General features: G+C 36.1%; 1 protein-coding gene across 1 annotated transcript in view; it reads right to left on the bottom strand.

Moving 5' to 3' along the window:
* Positions 1-17,246, bottom strand: part of LOC149785998 (WD repeat-containing protein 3-like) — a 152,510-nt gene extending 135,264 nt beyond the window's left edge. The window contains exons 1-4 of the mRNA XM_089976279.1: positions 17,152-17,246; positions 11,104-11,274; positions 4,723-4,932; positions 3,035-3,153 (exon numbers count right to left, since the gene is read on the bottom strand). Of these exons, the coding sequence (XP_089832405.1) occupies positions 3,035-3,153; positions 4,723-4,932; positions 11,104-11,274 (500 nt within the window). The 5' untranslated portion in view covers positions 17,152-17,246. The remainder of the gene's footprint in view (positions 1-3,034; positions 3,154-4,722; positions 4,933-11,103; positions 11,275-17,151) is intronic.
* Between the last annotated feature and the right edge of the window lie 1,513 nt (positions 17,247-18,759).

Raw genomic sequence — 18,759 nt, 5'->3', positions numbered from 1 at the left:
ATAATCTTTCACTCTCACTGTTGCTGATCTCAAATGAGAAAGACTGGTTATGTTCAACAAGAAAACTCACAAAGTTTTAGCATTGGTATCTTGCAGGACTCAATTAGGTGGCTTAAAGTACTGAAATCTGCTGGGTGCTCTTCATTTTTCCAAGCTGTGTGCTTTTTCACATCATTCTGCCACAAGCCCACAGGGGCTCCTATCACTACTTACAATGTATCTGACACGACATAAATGTACTATATAATTTTATTATATAGCACATGTATGACAGGTAAACTGTAAACAACGGCAACAGCCTCTGTGCACATTCACAATTTTAAAATTCGTTGCATACTACTGTACGAAAAGCATAATGTACATCGATGTTTAACAGCTGAATGCAAGGCCAATTTTGGTGTAATCCAATCTATATTTCACGTTTTGTGGAATATATATCTTTTTCCGTGGAGGTGAAAAGATTTTAACTGTTGTTAGTTTAATCAAGAAAAAGTATTAATCCACAAGATTAAACTGTCAAACGATTAACAATTAGTGGTATCAGCACATGTGCAAATATACTATGAACTCGAGCAAATCACAATACATGCTAATCTTTCAATATCTCAAAAGTTCATACACTCAAAAAGCTGTCTTCATCAGGAGTTCATTAAAACAAAAAAATCAGAGTTGCTACGTGTATGTACATACGCCATTTTTTTTAAAAAATCAGTTGGGTCCCGGTTTTCTTCATGAGCATTGGTAAAACTTCTGTCTAAATACACCACTCCCTCAATAACTCACGAACCTGCTCATAACATGGGGTCAGGCATGGATCCCATTTTTAAAGCAGAAAATACCTCAAAACTGATCCCTATTTGTTGAACTTGAAGAAAATCGCGATCAAAATTGTTAAAGGAAATTTTGATATATCACTCATTTTATCATAGAAAACGGTAGATAGGACTGGGAAATTTTAATCAACATTATGAAATATCAACTTTAAAAAGAAGTCATAAAATTTGTTACATTTTCTTTCCAAGCAACATTCTTAGTACACTGTAATTAACGATATACAAGGAAATTTTGATCAATGAAAATGTCACATACGCCTAGTGGAGGCAGTACTTTAATAAATAAATACCAATTAAATATTTCTTTTATTAACTGAAATTTGTGTTCTAGTTCTATCTTTGAGTTCCTTTTAATGTAATCATCATAACTGCAACATGTCCTCTTGTAATTAAACGCAAAACTTGTCAATCTATCCCAACAGCTATGTCTGTGAGCATTTCTCTGATAACGTAATTAAGTGCCAACCATGTTTTTGTATCGGACTAGCAGAAGCATTTATTGTATTGTTGCACTAAACAAAAAGAGGGCCTCCTTTTCTATTATCACGTTAATTACATCTTTTGAATCAAAGCAGGTGGAATTAACAGAAAAGTGAAAAGACATACAAATCATACATGCTTAAGAACCAGCGACCCCGGTCGTATGTCGGGTAACTCATTTCAGTCGATCAATCAAACTTAATCATAACAAATAAAAGATAGTAAGGCAACCAAGCAAAATGAGTACTTTGTAAAATAAAGAGCTTTCTTTCACAGATATGGACAATTGTGGGGAAAATGAGTTTCAGAGAATTCCTGAATTCATATGTAGAGATATCCTCAAGGATGAAAACAAATTTCACTGTTACTTGCAATGAAATCACGGCATCAATATCTTACTAACTGAACAATTAAAAAATTTTGTTTCGACGTTGATGATGGTCTCATTGAAAGTTACATTTTTTTTAATAAAAAGGAATTTTGTTTGGTAGTGTATCAACAGTTAGTCTGGTTTTCTGCCTAGGAAGATCATTTTTGCAGAAAATACTATCTGTAACACTCCTGGAACCAGACTAACCAATATAATACACAAATGTTTTTGCGCACCATGTTAGTTGTTGAAACCAGATGGAATCATGTTATCAATCTTTCAGATGTTGGACATTTTAAAATTAGATGTAATTTATACAGATTAACGAACAACTTCATAGGAAAAAGCACTTTATTGACAATTATTCTCGATGTGATTGTAAAATGAGGATTCAGTCATTAAACAGCCCAGCTGCCCCCGCCCAAAACCATGTGATGTCTAGCGGATTTTTTGAAGGTACCTCTGTAAATCTCACCTTCGCTTATAGTGCAGTCTATGTCTTTGAACCCTGTTGTGCGCGAGTTATCTAGGCAGAGGTGTTTAGATTATATATTCTACAACACTTGCTAATGGGCAAACTGTTACAAATGAAAGAAATTCTATTAATATCGCAACTAGCAATACAGGACTGTTATGGGTATCAGTAACCACTGCTGCTATTTAGACTACCAACTAATGGGATAAAATTTATTTTATTCATTATTTAAGCTGATTGAGAATTCGGGAATTGGGGATTATTTTTTGCAAGAGGCGTGAATAGCTATCAAGAGTCGTGAAATTCATGCCAAATTCATGAGGGTTGGCAGGTCTATTAATGGTATCGCTTTTTTAGTAACAATGGCAATATGTATTAGCAGATTGGCATCATTTGTACAAGTTTTGAGGCCTTTATACCAGGATGGTTTTTTGTGTTAAATTTGGTCTAATTCTGTTCAGCAGAATTTGAGAAAGTCATTTAAAGGTTTCTCTCTTAATAGTTACATAGTAATTTGTATGGCATATCTGCATCAATTATAAACCAATTTTTAGTAAAATAATGTCTTTGATAGTACTTACCTAATCATGATATGTTAGAAGCATATTTACTATCTTACAAATCCAGTCTTCCCAAGCTAAACAAGTAAATAGTCAGGTTACACTATATCACAGCTAGGTTACACTACAGCTCAGTTAGGCTACACTATGGCACATATAGGTTACACATCACAGTTAGGTTACACTATGGCACAGTTAGGTTATATTACACCACAGCTAGGTTATACTACATCATAGGTTACACTACCACAGTGTACTCCTAATGTTTTCACTACATTTTCTAAAGGATACTAAAATTATGATAATTTACCAGTACCTAGTAATGAGGACATTTCTGGTCTTCAGAAACTCTGCCTGGGTGACAATTCCTTTGTGACCCTTCATGCGATACAGACCACTCTCATTGACAATGTCCCACACTATCACATCGGTGTCCTGAAATGTAACAAAACCTTCAAAGAACACATTATTTTTCACCATCATTTGTTTTCTACAAATATATGTTAAAATGTAACATTGGCATACAAATAAAATAGTCAACAAACTTGTGGTGATGTAATGGCAGATATACACAGCATGTAAAATCATCAAATTTTGTCTTTCCAGAACTAATTTACTAACCACAAAACAGAGATGTTACATACTTTTCTTGTTTCCTACTATCTATATGCTTTCCCAAGTCAAAAAATATGCTTAGATTTAAAATAAAGGTTTGAGTTAATTTCATACTTTAACCAAGAGTGCTATTAAAAACTGTACAACACAGCCCAGCATGTCCTGTGCAAATCTGCAATTCTAGGCTCGAATTGTAGTGCTTTTATGTGATGGAGTGTATGGTCACTTATCGATACTTAGTGGCTTGTTGTCACAGTATGTATTACGGATTTTTGTTTGTTACCTGTATCTTTTATTTTATATACACTTTTAGAGACTGTTAACATCTTTACATTTTATGTTTGATGTTGTACTTCATGTTTACATTTATCTGGAAGAGAGTATCTTCCTAAATTTGGGTGCTATCTACTTTTTGACAATTTCTGAACTTAACTTTTATGGCACATATGAAGACTATCATACTGAAATGCTGTAAAACTATACTGCGCATACTGTTTTCACAGCTATGGTATTCCATTTGTAAAATGATACATGTGCTGTACATGCATTCTGTCTGCACAGCTATGGTTTCCCATTTTCAAATGATGTCTGTACTATACATGCATACTGTTTTCACAGCTATGGTTTCCCCGATTTTAAAACGACACATGTACTGTACATGCATACTGATTTCACAGCTATGGTTTCCCATTTTAAAACGACGTGTGTGCTGTACATGCATACTGGTTTTACAGTTATGGTTTCCCGATTGTGCAGTAACAGGTCTTTTACAAGCGCTTTTGTAACAAGAGAGATAACATAATTAGAAAACATCTGTCTGTGTACAAATGAACATGATTATGAAAGCTGTTAATTTTGATTTAAATATTTAATTAACAATTAGTAGATTAATGTACTTTTCTTTCAAAAATCACAACCAGACATGTAAATAAATCAAGCTGATCCACTTCTTGTCTCAAAACATTTAATGAATGAGATATTTTTATAGCTTTTTAATACTCTCTATAATTCATAATGTTCCCATGCCCAACTTTAGTTTCTTCAACTTTGGCACAGATTTATATTTATCGGACCAACTGTATCCTGTAATTCATCTTTAAGATGCCCATCTGGTCATTGTGAAATTTTAACATGCAAGTGAAGACAATATATAGTCATATAGTTTTATATTCAAAGCAACTGCTCATTAAAATTGGTAAATATTAAGGAAATATGACCACATACACTTCATATTCCCTGTAATTGAAGTTTTTTCCTCACCTCAAATGACTACTTCTTACCATTATCTTTTTCAAATATACATATGTTCACAGAACCTGTACTACAAGAATAAAATTTAACTAAACTAAAACAACTCTGATTCCAACTTCTACTTAATGCAGTGATTACCTTTGCTCCAGATGCCAGGCGCAGACCTTTACAGTCATACTTCAGGGCAGTAATAGCAGACTTATGTCCACTAAATGTAATAACGCTGTCCCCAGTGGTCAGGTCAAAAATTCGGATCATGCCATTGTTGTAACCCACTGCTACATGTTTCTTGTCTGGGGACCGTGCAACCTTGGTGACATCCTGGTTATCTCCCCTTAAGGTCAAAACCTGAATCGTGAAATATTCTAAGTAAACAAATACTGTATGGAAACAGGAGAAAATGTTTATGATTACACTGAAGAAGAAAAAAAGGTTTTGTCAATGCAAAAATTTGTCTAGTTTGCCCATAGGAAGAAGAAAAAAAGATAAAAAAAGTTCAAAGGCTTACAAAAGTTTGTTTCCATCCATATAAAATCAACAGATATTCATAATACCTTAGGAGAACTACTACCTCATAAATCCAGCCCACTCAGGCTAAACATCTAGCTAAAAAGCATTAAGTTAGCTGTCTACCTAAGTGGCAGTTAGAGTGATCTTCTTGCGACAGGGACTGGTGCCAAATCCTGTAAACACTTCAGTTACTACTAAAGCAGGAGGCACATTCTCTATATGGATGTAACTGCAAGGAGGCTGGAAGGATGGATGTATGTGTATTCATGACTGAGTAAATATCAGTGAAGAAACATATTTTACTAGAAAAGAATTGGTGTCTTCTTCAACTATATTATCCAATCATAACACCTTATAAGTACAGGTAAAAGATGGAGGGAGCTACATCCCATTATCACAGAGAGGGTATCTCTGTTCCCCTAAGATGAGACAGCTTCTAGATAACCAGACTGGAGAATAGATTTCATTTGTTGGAGAGTGGCTTGAAAGGGAAAATATTTCCTTCCCACAAAGCCGTCAAATGACATGGGAAGGTAACCTGTTGAGCAAAGGCTATAGGTCCTACCAGACTGAGCTGAGCATTTTGAGATGAAATTTCTCAGAGATAAAAGCTGGGAAAAGTGAACTCTGACCTCCATCCAATAGCACCGTCACCTAATGTCAGGTAAAACTTTTGCAAGGCTTGTTGTGACTGGCCTAACTTTGTAAGTGAATGTTCAAAGCAAATTTATTTGATCTGGGATTATTTCTCGATATGAGAATTACATAACAAAAGTGTCTGTGCTGATATGCCGTCCTTTCCCTATTTGAGGGGTAAGAGACATTATCTGCCTTAAAGCACCAGCACAGTCCTATTGAAGTACCATATGAAAACTCACACTGGGTCCTGCAGATGAACTGTCAAGACTATACAGATATTACACTACAAAAGTCTGAGTCCTCATTAACAGGAATCAGGGACCATCATGAGTTATACTGTACTGTCCTGATGGAACTGCAAGTAGTTCAACTGATAAAGCATGTTTTTTGCCAATTCTGCCTGCCATCGCTAGTGTGAGTAGTAAGCAGGTCATATAAGAACTGAACCAAAGTTCTCAAGTGTGGTTCAAACTGTCTTATTCAACCATGTTAGCACCCATGACAGATGCACTCTGGGCACAAAGCCAACACCCAACATCTTATGTCTAAACTTGAAACTGACAGCAGATCAGACAGGTCTTGCTTTATATCCTCTCTTCCATGATGACTTGTCGTGTCGGAGATCATGATTATTGTGATTGGTGCTGACAGTTTATATCAAAGTAGAAGATAGCTACTGATGCAATGTGTTTACACATTCACAATTGTGTTAAATGTCTCCTTTTCCTTCGAATACATTAAATGGAGGGCTCTCTTGCTTGAGCAATTTTCTCCACCACTTGACGAGAGAACTGTCTGATCATGAATATTTGTTTAATATGATCCAGACAAATCTGGATTGGGATGGAATGCCAGGTTGACTGAGTCGATAGGAAACAGCTCTTTTTCCTGGGAATTTCAACCGCAATATTGATGAGATCATTGCTGCACAATTTCTTCTGCTTGAGTGGAGCCATCAGAATGAAGCAACACTCTCTTGCTTTCTGTATCATGTTCGGTGTTGGAGGGTGACTATACCAATCTAAGTAAAGAGCATTAACTGTCCCAGCCTTCAGATCTGACAGTTTTGCAATCTCCTTGTCATCATTAGATCCCCTTGTGGTTGATCCCAGTAGGCACATATGTGAGTTAAAACTGGGATGAAGCAACCATTCTGCTTGTGTTATTGATTCTTTGGGATATCATGTCCTCCAGTACCTTGTAGTTAGCCTGGAAGATAACTTTTCCATGGATTTATCATTTATGACACCAGCATAGAAATTCCCAAAGAAGTATGCACAGGCCACTTTCCTCCTTGTCTTGTGAGATAATTCAAACCAGTGGAGATGTTGCACAGAATGAGAATGTCTTTCCATGTATAATCTCCTGCCATCAATGGAATGCTTTCATTTCCAGGACACTGATATGCAATGGATGATCCAGAGTGAGCCATTGTCAACTGGCCACCTGGAATGATGGAAGGAAATGTGCACCCCAGCCCACTGTACTTGCATCCATACAAAGTGTCAAATCGAAGGTTGTACCTGCATGGGATGTCCCTACATAAGGCAAGTGAGGTTCTTCCATTCCAGAGATCAGGTCTCGCATGCATTTTTCATTCCAAGGAGCAACATTTCAGCTTGGGACAACAGTATTATTGTAATCATCTTGCAGACAGGCAAACTAGTATAGTGACATCTGCTGTAGCATCAAGTAAACCCAAATGCTGAAGAACTATTAAGCCAAGAGATGGCTCTTTGTAAGAAATGAAACTAATGGATGTCCTGGGTCCATAATAGGAACTGGGGCACAAAGGCACTAACTGACAACAGAATGGCACTGAACCATCCTGGTACTATGTCTCAACCAATTGAATCTCTTTCCCCATGTACGTTTGTGTACAGATGAGGGGACAGACTATGCAATACTAGATCATCTTAAGCAGTCCCCCTGACATATTTTAAAGCTAGACTGTATTGACATATTTTAAAGCTAGACTGTATTGACATATTTTAAAGCTAGACTGTATTGACATATTTTAAAAGCTAGACTGTATTGACATATTTTAAAGCTAGATTGGGTTCAGTATTGACTGTGAGCAATTTATATTTGATGATATAGAAAGAAACTGGGGTGGCATAATCCCCTTCTTTGCGTTATTATTTACAATGATACTCGAGAACCCTGGCTTTTAACTTGTAATGGATCTTCTGGACTGTTAACTCCAATAAACATCCTTTTGAGTGTGTGTGATTTGGATTAACATAGCTTTAACAATTTTTCAGTCATATCACTACGATGTCTGCAGTGTGAAGATATAGTGATGTCTAGCACTGGGGCATCATGCCACAGACATGTAGCATGATGTCCCACCCAGTCACATTATCCTGACACCAGGCCGACCAGTCCTAATATTAACCTCTTAATGCTGAGCGCCAAGCGAGGCAGCTCTTAGTACCATTTTTTGTAAGTCTTTGGTATGACTTGGCAGAGGATCAAACCCACAACCTCCCGTATCCGAGGCAGACGCTCTAGCCACTAGGCCACCGAAGCAGTGCACCCATTTGAAGTAGACATTGTGGCACAACTGGAAATAGAGCAAACGTGCATTATAGGTAGACTGAGCCTTACAAGTACCAGAGCACTGATGTCAGGACGGTATACGGGATGTTGATCAATTTAAGCTGGCCCATAATTCAACACAATAGGCAGGATCAGCTTTTTTGATCATTAGTAATTTCCCATACTCAGAGCATAAATACTATAAGAATTCTAAATTTTTGTCAATATCTCACTGTCTTCATCAATGACTAATGTTGATCACATAACTTATAATGGTCACATGATACAAGGTGATTGATAAACCACGTGGAGTGTAATATCCATGGAGAAACCAGTCATTCCCTGCCATGACATCAGCATGCAAACCGATAATGTCTCCATCCCTTAATGGTACACTTCTGCGCCTACTTCTTTACTACCCCAAGTACTAAAGCCCATCGACTTTCTGTTCATAATATGCAAGCCTGACATGTATTTGTAGATTCACAACTGGAGAAAGTTACACATGTAGTGTGGTTGTCAGTTTCAATGTTTCCAAAGCTTATACCTAATCTTGCCGACCTGTAAGAGAAAATTACACACGTAGAGTGGTTGTCAGTTTCAATGTTTCCAAAGCTTATACCTAATCTTGCCCATCTGTAAGAGAAAGTTACACATGTAGAGTGGTTGTCAGTTCCAATGTTTCCAAAGCTTATACCTAATCTTGCCCATCTGTAAGAGAAAGTTACACATGTAGAGTGGTTGTCAGTTCCAATGTTTCCAAAGCTTATACCAAATCTTGCCCATCTGTAAGAGAAAGTTATACATGAAGAGTGGTTGTCAGTTCCTATGTTTCCAAAGCTTATACCTAATCTTGCCCATCTATAAGAGAAAATTACACATGTAGAGTGGTTGTCAGTTTCAATGTTTCCAAAGCTTATACCTAATCTTGCCCATCTATAAGAGAAAATTACACATGTAGAGTGGTTGTCAGTTTCAATGTTTCCAAAGCTTATACCTAATCTTGCCCATCTGTAAGAGAAAATTATAGCATGCATGTGTATTATGCCATGCATCCCACTTATGAACTCAAAGCTATACACTATTACAATTGCCTGTAATGGCCACCAATACAGGTAGAGTACTGAAGTGTCACTATTAATAACAAAGTGGACACTAATATATCCAAGTCACATGTAGGCCAAGGCACTGCCTATGCAATTAAAATCACTGAAGCACCACTTATAATAACTATAAAGTATATGCTGTGACTTGACTGTATAAAAAAATAACCTCTATGCATCCTACCACAGCTAAAACTATAAAGCAATTTTGTATATGGTGCACACAATACATGCACATAAAAAAGTTACTGAAGCATCACTACTGATATTCATGAAATGTTCACTATTATATCAATTGTAAGACAATGCTACCCACAGGAAAGGTCAAATGACTGCCTATACTGGTAAAATCAGTAAAGGGTCACGTATATAACTACAAAGTCGACACTAGATGAATGTAGAAAATCTACCTGTATCCAACCCTCAAGGAAATTATACAGCAACATTACACGAGTTTTCTATATCACACACCAGACCTGCACATATTTAAATACAGCTATAGCAATGTGAGGAGATGGACTAGCAACCCGTGAAGTATGTCCCATTGGTACATACTGTAGACATTCTAATAGACACTTCAGGGACAGTGCATTTTCCAAAGAGGTGGGTGATGAATAACATAAATCAATGTTTGACTGAAAACATTCATAAATAAAGTAGTTTTGATTTTTCTAACAGATGATGGATTGCTTTATGTATTGTTTTAATTATTTGACATACCATAATAGATATATACAGATCTGTAAGCCTCGATCAGGTAGGAATTTCTTTTTTTGTGTGGAAAAAGAGGGGGGAAAGCATTTTTTAGAAGGTGGTTTCTATTAGAGTAACTACAGTAAGTGTCTGCCAGTTGGAAATTTATCCTATTTACAAGCCCATAGGTTACTGTGGAATATAGGTTGCATTTGCTAATCTTGTCACTTTTCCATCCTTCATTCATATGTAAGTCGAAGCCAGATCAATACCTTGGCTTTATCTTTTTCTTATGTAACTCCTGGTTTCATGAATTATATCAGTATCATTGTATGCCATTCCAGATTACCAGCATTTTGGGTAATTGCATCAAATTGATGCTAATATGCTTTTTGCGGTTATGTTTTGGAGACAGAAAGGGAGGGTTCAGATAATTGTAATCTGTACAGTTCAGTTACCTGACAACTGTGATCTTACTCATGTACAAGGGAAATACTATATTCCATCCTCAATTATTACCGATGAATAAAGAATTCCTTCTAGTTATGATATCCAATGTCACAAGAACCACATGGCTTTGCTGTGTTATTTACATGCTAATTAAACATGCTAAATCTTTGTTAAATTGACCACTGTGTTTACTTCATTTATGCCAGTTCTTCTTCAAAGGCCAAACATATCATACACAAGTCAAAAGTAATAGCTATTGATACCAAAAATGAAATGATAGATGAAAATTGACAATGCCAAGAAACATGGAGTTCAAAAATCTGCTTAAAGCTTTTTCTACTTAAAACACCTCAATCAATCACATCAATCTTTGAAAACCAGGTTAATGCTTACTCCTGTCCACATTTATAGTTTTGTTTAATCTGAAATTCTGTTTACACAATAATTCCAGTTATCTGCAGTAATTCATACTGACAGAAGTAAACTGTTCTCAAATCAAATAAAAAACAAATTGTTAAGCTTGTATTCCAGGTCGTTAATGCCACACTAATTTAAAATAAAGATCTTTTAAGGTCCACTTTACCTTCTCACCAGTTCGCAGATCCCACACAATCACATCTTCACAGGCTCCAACCATACAGTATTTTCCCAACACCCCATGGATTTCTAGGTATACAACATTGGACTTCTGACTTCCTATTAGTCCAAATACAGTACTGGGCGCGTAACGCAGATATTGCCGTGTCAAACCCATCTGAATAAATAAACCAAAACATTGGCAAAATTTCTACAACAATCTCAACTGAAGCAGAAATAAATATCCAGTGGTTAAATAATCATCCATAATTTTTTGGAAAGTAGGTTATGGTATTTCACTCCGTTTACAGAAAAACTGAATGTTCAGTAATTCTGTAGAAATTAAGATTCAGATTCTGGCCGATATTTTACTATAAAGTTGTTTGCCATATTATATACACAAAAATCCAATTGCAAAAAATGCACAGACTCCAGCCTGCCATCACATAATGCATCTCCGTGCCAGAAGATCTGGTTCTATGTATAATGTGTAGCGAAAATAATCTGTTGGTGCATTATGTAATGACAGATCATGGTCTATGTTGTTTACAGCCCGACCCAACTTACATGTGAGTATTCACAATATTAACACTGGGTTATGATCCCACAGATGGTCTGATCATTGAAGATAAACTATTAGAATGTGGAAAGATTCATATAAACATTATTTACCATCAACATTATTCACACTACACAATGTTCATATGTCAACACAGGGCTGATCAAATCCCACAGCCCAACATCATAGACTATCCATTTCTGAAGTCACACAAGTACAATTTTCCATGTCACAGTGGTGTTTTTTCCTACTTTAAAAAACGTGGTGAAGTCCATATTTTCTTGCTTTATTCACTGTACCTACCTTTGTATTTCCCTTCAAAAATCAAGGCCAGATTGCTAAGTTCTCATCAACAATATATTTTTATCTAAATAGGCCATGAATAAGTAGGATGGAGGTCAGGAAAACATGTGATCCTAGAGAACATCTGTACTCTATGCAGGTCACACTGCCCTAGATAGTGATTGGTTAAATTATAAAATAAAGTCCAGTGTTGACTGCTTAAGTATTTCACAATAAAGAATAATTAAAAATACCTGAAATTATATTCTAGTGAATATGAATTGTTTATCTGTTATGTATACAGTGATTATAAAAAGGAATGATAGCATTCTCATTCTAGTTATCAGTCTTGTATGAGTCATAAACAGAATTTTGATTTATTTATAATTTGTTCATTGAAAATGCAGAGCTGATATTTATTCTAAACAGACAGTACCTTACTGGAAAATTGTGAAATTATTCAATGACTTGGATATTTATTATTTTGTTGCAATCCAGCGGAGTAAGTAATATATGTTAATTTCGCTCACTGATCTTTTACTTTCAATCCCGTGTTACGAACGCAGGGACTTAAATAAGAAATAGCAAAAACAAACAAGTTTTGCATAATTGAAAATAATTTTTTTCTCAAAATACAGGAGTGAAAGAATTAAACTAACTTACAACATGGTGAATGAATTCCTATTTCCTAAAATTCCCTTAAATTCCAATAGTTCCAAGAAATCTGAATATGTTCCAACCAAAAAAGCCCCTTCTGTGTTGAAGTCTCAAATGTACAGAAAGCTTTCCAAAGAATTCAAATAGCTGAATAAACTTAGTTAATATCGTACAGTTATTCTAGTGTGTCATGCAAAAAAAAAAAAATTTCTTCAAAAACCAAGTTGGGAGATTGAATCTGAAAACATGCTGATTGGGACCTACCACTGGGAAGTTTTTTGCAGCATATTTAAGCATCGTTTTCACTAAATATGCACCAATGTTTTTGGTCCAATTCATGTGAAATCCCGGAAGGACACACCGTTCCTCCCTGTGGAGTGTGTTATCCCCCCACCCAACGTGCCCCCATTTCATATTCTTGTCAGCTGTGCCCAAAGTGCACAATAACTAAGGGTTAGACTCAAGCCCCTTCAACATACTTGAAAGAAACTGCCTGTTCTACAGAGAGTGACAAATAAATAATGACATTTTTTGCTGTAACTAACAATGCCTAAAATGGGTGGGAATTTATGTTAATACATGTAGTTCAAATGTGGTCTCAAGCTATCATACATATGATAACTATTTCGCACATTGTATATCCTACCTAATATCCTTATTGTTAACTCATATATGCATATAACACTGCTTACCAGATAAATATTTATTACAAATTAGTTTTTGGGGGGCACATATGTTATGTGATATGTTTCTTCATTACTTCTTTTAATGATGGTAATTAATGTTTATATATATGGTACATTAATGCCATGTGTTTACTCATATAAGTCTCATTGGCGGGAATGGAGAACTTAGTTTGTCGAGAAAAAATATACAGCATTCAGTGATCATTCTTGGGATTTAGGAAGCAATTCCCTTCAAACAAAGCACGTAAAGTGCAGAAAAATAAATTTCTGAACTCCGGGTAGACAGAGATGTACTTTCCGAAGCTAGCCATGGGGGGGGGGGGGGCATTTAATCCCTGAATGCATGAAATCGACGGTCACATTATACATCACTTACCTAACATTGCAAAGTATGATCATAGGGTTTTAGTATTAAAATGTCATTAACTAAAGTTCCTTGCAAAACTATTATTTGGAAAATAATATATACATAATACAGATTTGCTTAATACATGATGTTTCTATTACTGTCAGGAAATTAGATATTTTACATTTGATAATGCATTTATTTCTGGTGACAACAGTCATACCAATGCACAAACGGTGATGCAGGATGCAAAGACCATGGAAGTAGTGCAAAACAGTCATGTAATGATTTATTTTGTAATATTATGGCTGTATTGCTTGTGGTCAATAAAGTAATAACTATCCAATCTTTTTCAAATTTCATTGCCTATTACATTAATAGACTTGAAAAATATTCACTACTTGTTCTGACATCATTTTCTGAAAATAGGTGACAAAATATTGAGGTTTGCGATTCTTTTGGCCACAGCTTTTTAAAAGCCAGGACCACCCCTGATGACTCTAAGAGACAGACATTTTAAACTGCATTGAATTGACTGCTATTCATGGCTTGAATTTACTGACTCAGAAGAAAAGATATTTTGAGGTTACTGCAAACAGTATCACAAAATGAACAGCATGGTCAGTCAACCAGACAAAAAAAGACATTAAAATAAATAGCACAATGGAACATACAAATTCAGGAATGAACTAATCGAGTCTTTTAATATTTCTGGACCTCACAAGGCCTGTGCTACACATTATATACATGACACTAGTCAGTGCAGAAAATCTGTGAAGCTAAAGTTGCTGACACTAGAAAGGGTCCTTTCAAAACTGAATGATACTAAATTTTTAAAAAAATGAAAGCTCTCTTTAAGACAATATGTCAAGGTAGCAGACCTTTACATGGGCATTTTTTTCCCAAATACTTTAGCTAATATATATATAACTGAAGTAGACAAATATATAAATATCAAACAATGTTTCTGAAAAATTAAATTCTTTTAAGAAATAATTATGTTGTACATTATTTCATTTGCTCTTTCATTGTTTTAAAATGCATACATCCCATAAAATTAAATGATTATAATTTTGGGTCAAGTGAAAATTAAAGTGGGACAACTGAACTTCTTGAATGAAAAAAACTGATCAGCCCTCCAACCTTGTTTCTTCAACCACATTGTGTTATTCCAATGTCCTCTTTGTCAGCACAAACTCTAACAGTTAACTGAACACATGGTGTGAATGACAACTGCAGCTTATGTTTAATGTACTTGGAGAAAACAACGGTTGCACAGACTGCTTTCATTTGCTCTGCAAGGCCTTAAGCAGAGGAACTTTGGGGAAACAAAAGTGAATATATCCAACAATAATGGGCCATTACTTGAAAACTGATCAAGTAAATCACTGGGAATCAAATTAATGCAAGAGTTGAACAACTGAAACATGCACACTCAAAATTTGCTTGAAATCCAATGATCGCTGGTATTGTAAGTGTGCAAAAACAAAAGACTGAAAATATGGGAAATCAAGAGCTAGATCCAATTTTTCACAATTTATTTATCATTCTCTCTATCTCGATTATCTGACCTCATGCCTGTCTCTGTCTCTCTCTCAAAATTCTGACACAATGGCCTAACCTAACCGTAGCTCCATCCCAAGCATTAGTCAGTTCCTAATGATACAGTCCTCGCTAGAAGGTTTTCAGTTGTTCTTGCTTTGGGATGATGTTGCTTCACACGCACGAGTTAGCAATTTTAAATAAAGGTCATTAATAGATGTATACATAGGTGTTCTGTTCTGACAGGGATTAATGCTAAAAAAGTGAGTATTCTGAAGGAATTAATGCCTTGGGTCAAAAGAAGAGAGATTTCACTTACCATCCGCAGACCAAGGTCAGTCAAAATAAATTTATTAATTGCTAGCAAACATCCAAAAGTCAGAAATGATCGAAGGGTGAAAACTTCAATATGAAATACAGCTAAGCTCAGCTGGTCTCCAATATCAGTAATGTCAGAACAAAAAAAAGCAGAGATCTACTTGTTGGTCATGGTAGTCCTATGACTATCATGCAAATAGCAAAGACCTGGTGCAATTTTCATCAACACTGTGGTTTTGTCTCATCTGTTAGTGGATTAACGACATAAGAAATGTTAAAGTTGCAAATTCTGAGGCAAAAAAAAATTTCTATTGATTGTATGTAGGTATGGCTCAACTGAGAGTCGTTTATATTTGTTAGGACTGCAAGTAAGCAACTACCCAATGCCACCACTGCACGGTGGTAATAAAATTCCAACTATTTGATAGGCAACAGGGTGTAACCCCACAAACACCATCTATGTACAAACATCTCTAGTCTGAATACACCTCCCCATTTGTTTGTACCCCCCTATGGATTTCAAAAATGGAAATCTTTAATCTGATAAAAAGTGCACAGAACTTAGTAAATTCATTCACTGATTTATAATTTCTAACCTGAATGTGACCAGAGTGGCCCTAACACTGGCATTTTCTACGTCTTTCATGCCTAATGGACTTTCCATACTAACACGGCACCATGTTGAGTATATTATAGGCAAGTTGATTTTCTCAGACAACATTGTGACGAAGTTCATCCTATTCAGGAACTGCTGGATAATTCCTTAAATTAGCATAATGTTGAGAGTTTGCACACGTGTACATAGAAATTATTATGTGATTCAACATTGTAAATATCAGAAGCATATGACATAAAATTTTCCTTCTATGTACATACATGGGTAGTCGTGCATACACCCTTCACTGAAAATTGACTTCTCCAGGAACTGGAAATGACTGGCAAACAAGGTTGTCTTTTACAATGAAAACTTCCGTTTGGAATCGAATGCACAGATGATAACAGTGTTAGGGTCCCATGTGGATATATGGTGTTAGGGTCCCACCTGGGTATAATCAAGTTTGAAATTATAAATCAATAAATGAACTAAGTTCTGTGCATCTTTTATCTCATTTGTGTTTTTCATTTTTTAAATTGACAGGGGGAACAAACAATGGGGGAGGTATATTCTGACTATAAAGTTGGGGTTGGAAGGGTCAGAGGAAGCTCGCACTAATGCAAACGGGCTCATTACATTAAATTAAGAGTATCCGTTAATAAATTGTGTGCTGGGGGGGGGGGGAACAAACTCTTTGTAACAATACTGTTTCAGGTTGTCCCTTCCCCCCCACCCCCCGCACACAATTCATTAACGGATACTCCTAATTTTCTTTGTAACGAACCCCTATACACTAATGTAGGTCTGAGGTATCTAGGACTATGGGGTGTCTTGACACGTAGTCCTACATGTAAGACCTCGACGCTGATATTATTTATGTTTTGGGCGTCTAGACGCCCAAAACATCTGCGTCGAGGTCTTACATGTAGGACTATCTTGACACGGAGAAGAAACTTGTTATCGATCTACTTGCCTCTGTAACATAATACAAACATTCTTTACATTAGACTAGAATATCAAGTACTAATTATGTCACAATTATCATAAAATTCTGCAATCCGTGCTATTACCTTTACAGCATAGAAAACATCAGTGAAGAGGTGTTTATAAACATGCTCAGATTACTCGTAAACATGTGCGACCGGTCATATACAACGAAAAAGATAAAGGACTATCGAATACAAAGTGTAACCTAATCAACGGACTAGGGAGCGGAAAGGGTACGAAGAAAATCTGGTCACAGGAATTTGTCCAAATTATCGGGGTTTTCACGATGGTATTAAATAAATAGTAACACTGCTTTTAATTGGCTTGAATAAATTGCACTATATATATATATATATATATATATATATATATATATATATATATATATATATATATATATATATAATGTTACAGAGGCAATGTACAATCTGCATATCGTCGTTGCCACAGTACTGAAACTACTCTTCTAAAAGTAGTTAATGACATTCTCTCTGCGTTGGATAGCGGAAAGATTACAGTCCTCACCCTCCTTGATCTGCCTGCAGCATTTGACACAATAGACCATGATATATTACTTCACCGTCTCCAGCATGTATTTGGCATTCATGATACAGCCTTACTGTGGTTCAAGTCCTACTTGGTCAACAGGACACAAATTGAATCTGCAAATGGAATACACTCCAGCCCAGTTGATATATGTTGTGGTGTTCCACAGGGGTCTGTTCTTGGACCTGTTCTCTTCATTCTGTACACTCAGTCACTCTCAAGTGTCATAGATCATTATCCAGTGTCTCACCAATTGTACGTTGATGACACCCAAATATACAAATCTAGCCACCCAACTGAAGGTGATGCTACCATCCAAAGTGTAGAGAGGTGCATTTCTGATGTTAAATCATGGATGACTTGTAACAAGCTGCAGATGAATGATGATAAAACTGAGGCCATTCTGATCACAGCACAAAGACTTTCTCATTCACATCCTTTACCTTAAACAATAAATATCAGCAACGCCAACATTAAATTCACACAATCAGTAAGAAACCTAGGTGTTACTCTGGACAGTACTCTCACATTGCACCAACATGTCATGAACATATGCAAGGCGGCCTATCTTGAGCTGAGACGCATCAGCTCAGTTGGCAAATATCTTTCAGCTGATGCCACTAAAACACTTGTGTGTTCATTAGTACTTTCAAGACTGGACTATTGTAACTCAATTTTGTCTGGTTCATCTCAATATCTACTCCAGAAACTTCAAAAAGTTCAAAACACAGCTGCTCGGATCATACTTAGAGTACCACGATCAGAGCACACTCCCCGCTGCTCTGTACCCTATACTGGCTATCCATTCGATCCAGAATCAGACACAAAATTTTTTCTCTGTGCTACATTTCACTGTCAGACTCCAGTCCAACATACCTATCTGACCTCACCGATGTGTACACACCAGCAAGATACTTACGCTCCTCTTCTGACAATCGTATACTCATTATTCCCACTATGAAAACAAAGTCATATGGACAGCGTTCTTTTGCATACCAGGGACCAGCAACGTGGAATGTATTGCCCATTGAACTTAGACACAAAGACACAGTGATCACATTCAAGAAAGCTCTCAAAACTCACTTATTTCGACTGCAAGAACAAATTTAAAGACCTAATAATATTTCCTACCTGAAATATTCTCA

This window comes from Sinohyriopsis cumingii, chromosome 12 (genome assembly GCF_028554795.1).
Source record: "Sinohyriopsis cumingii isolate HCF-2022 chromosome 12, ASM2855479v2, whole genome shotgun sequence".
Taxonomy (NCBI): Eukaryota; Metazoa; Mollusca; class Bivalvia; order Unionida; family Unionidae; genus Sinohyriopsis; species Sinohyriopsis cumingii.
Note: the sequence above shows the minus strand (reverse complement) of the source record. Positions and strands in the feature narration are given on the sequence as shown.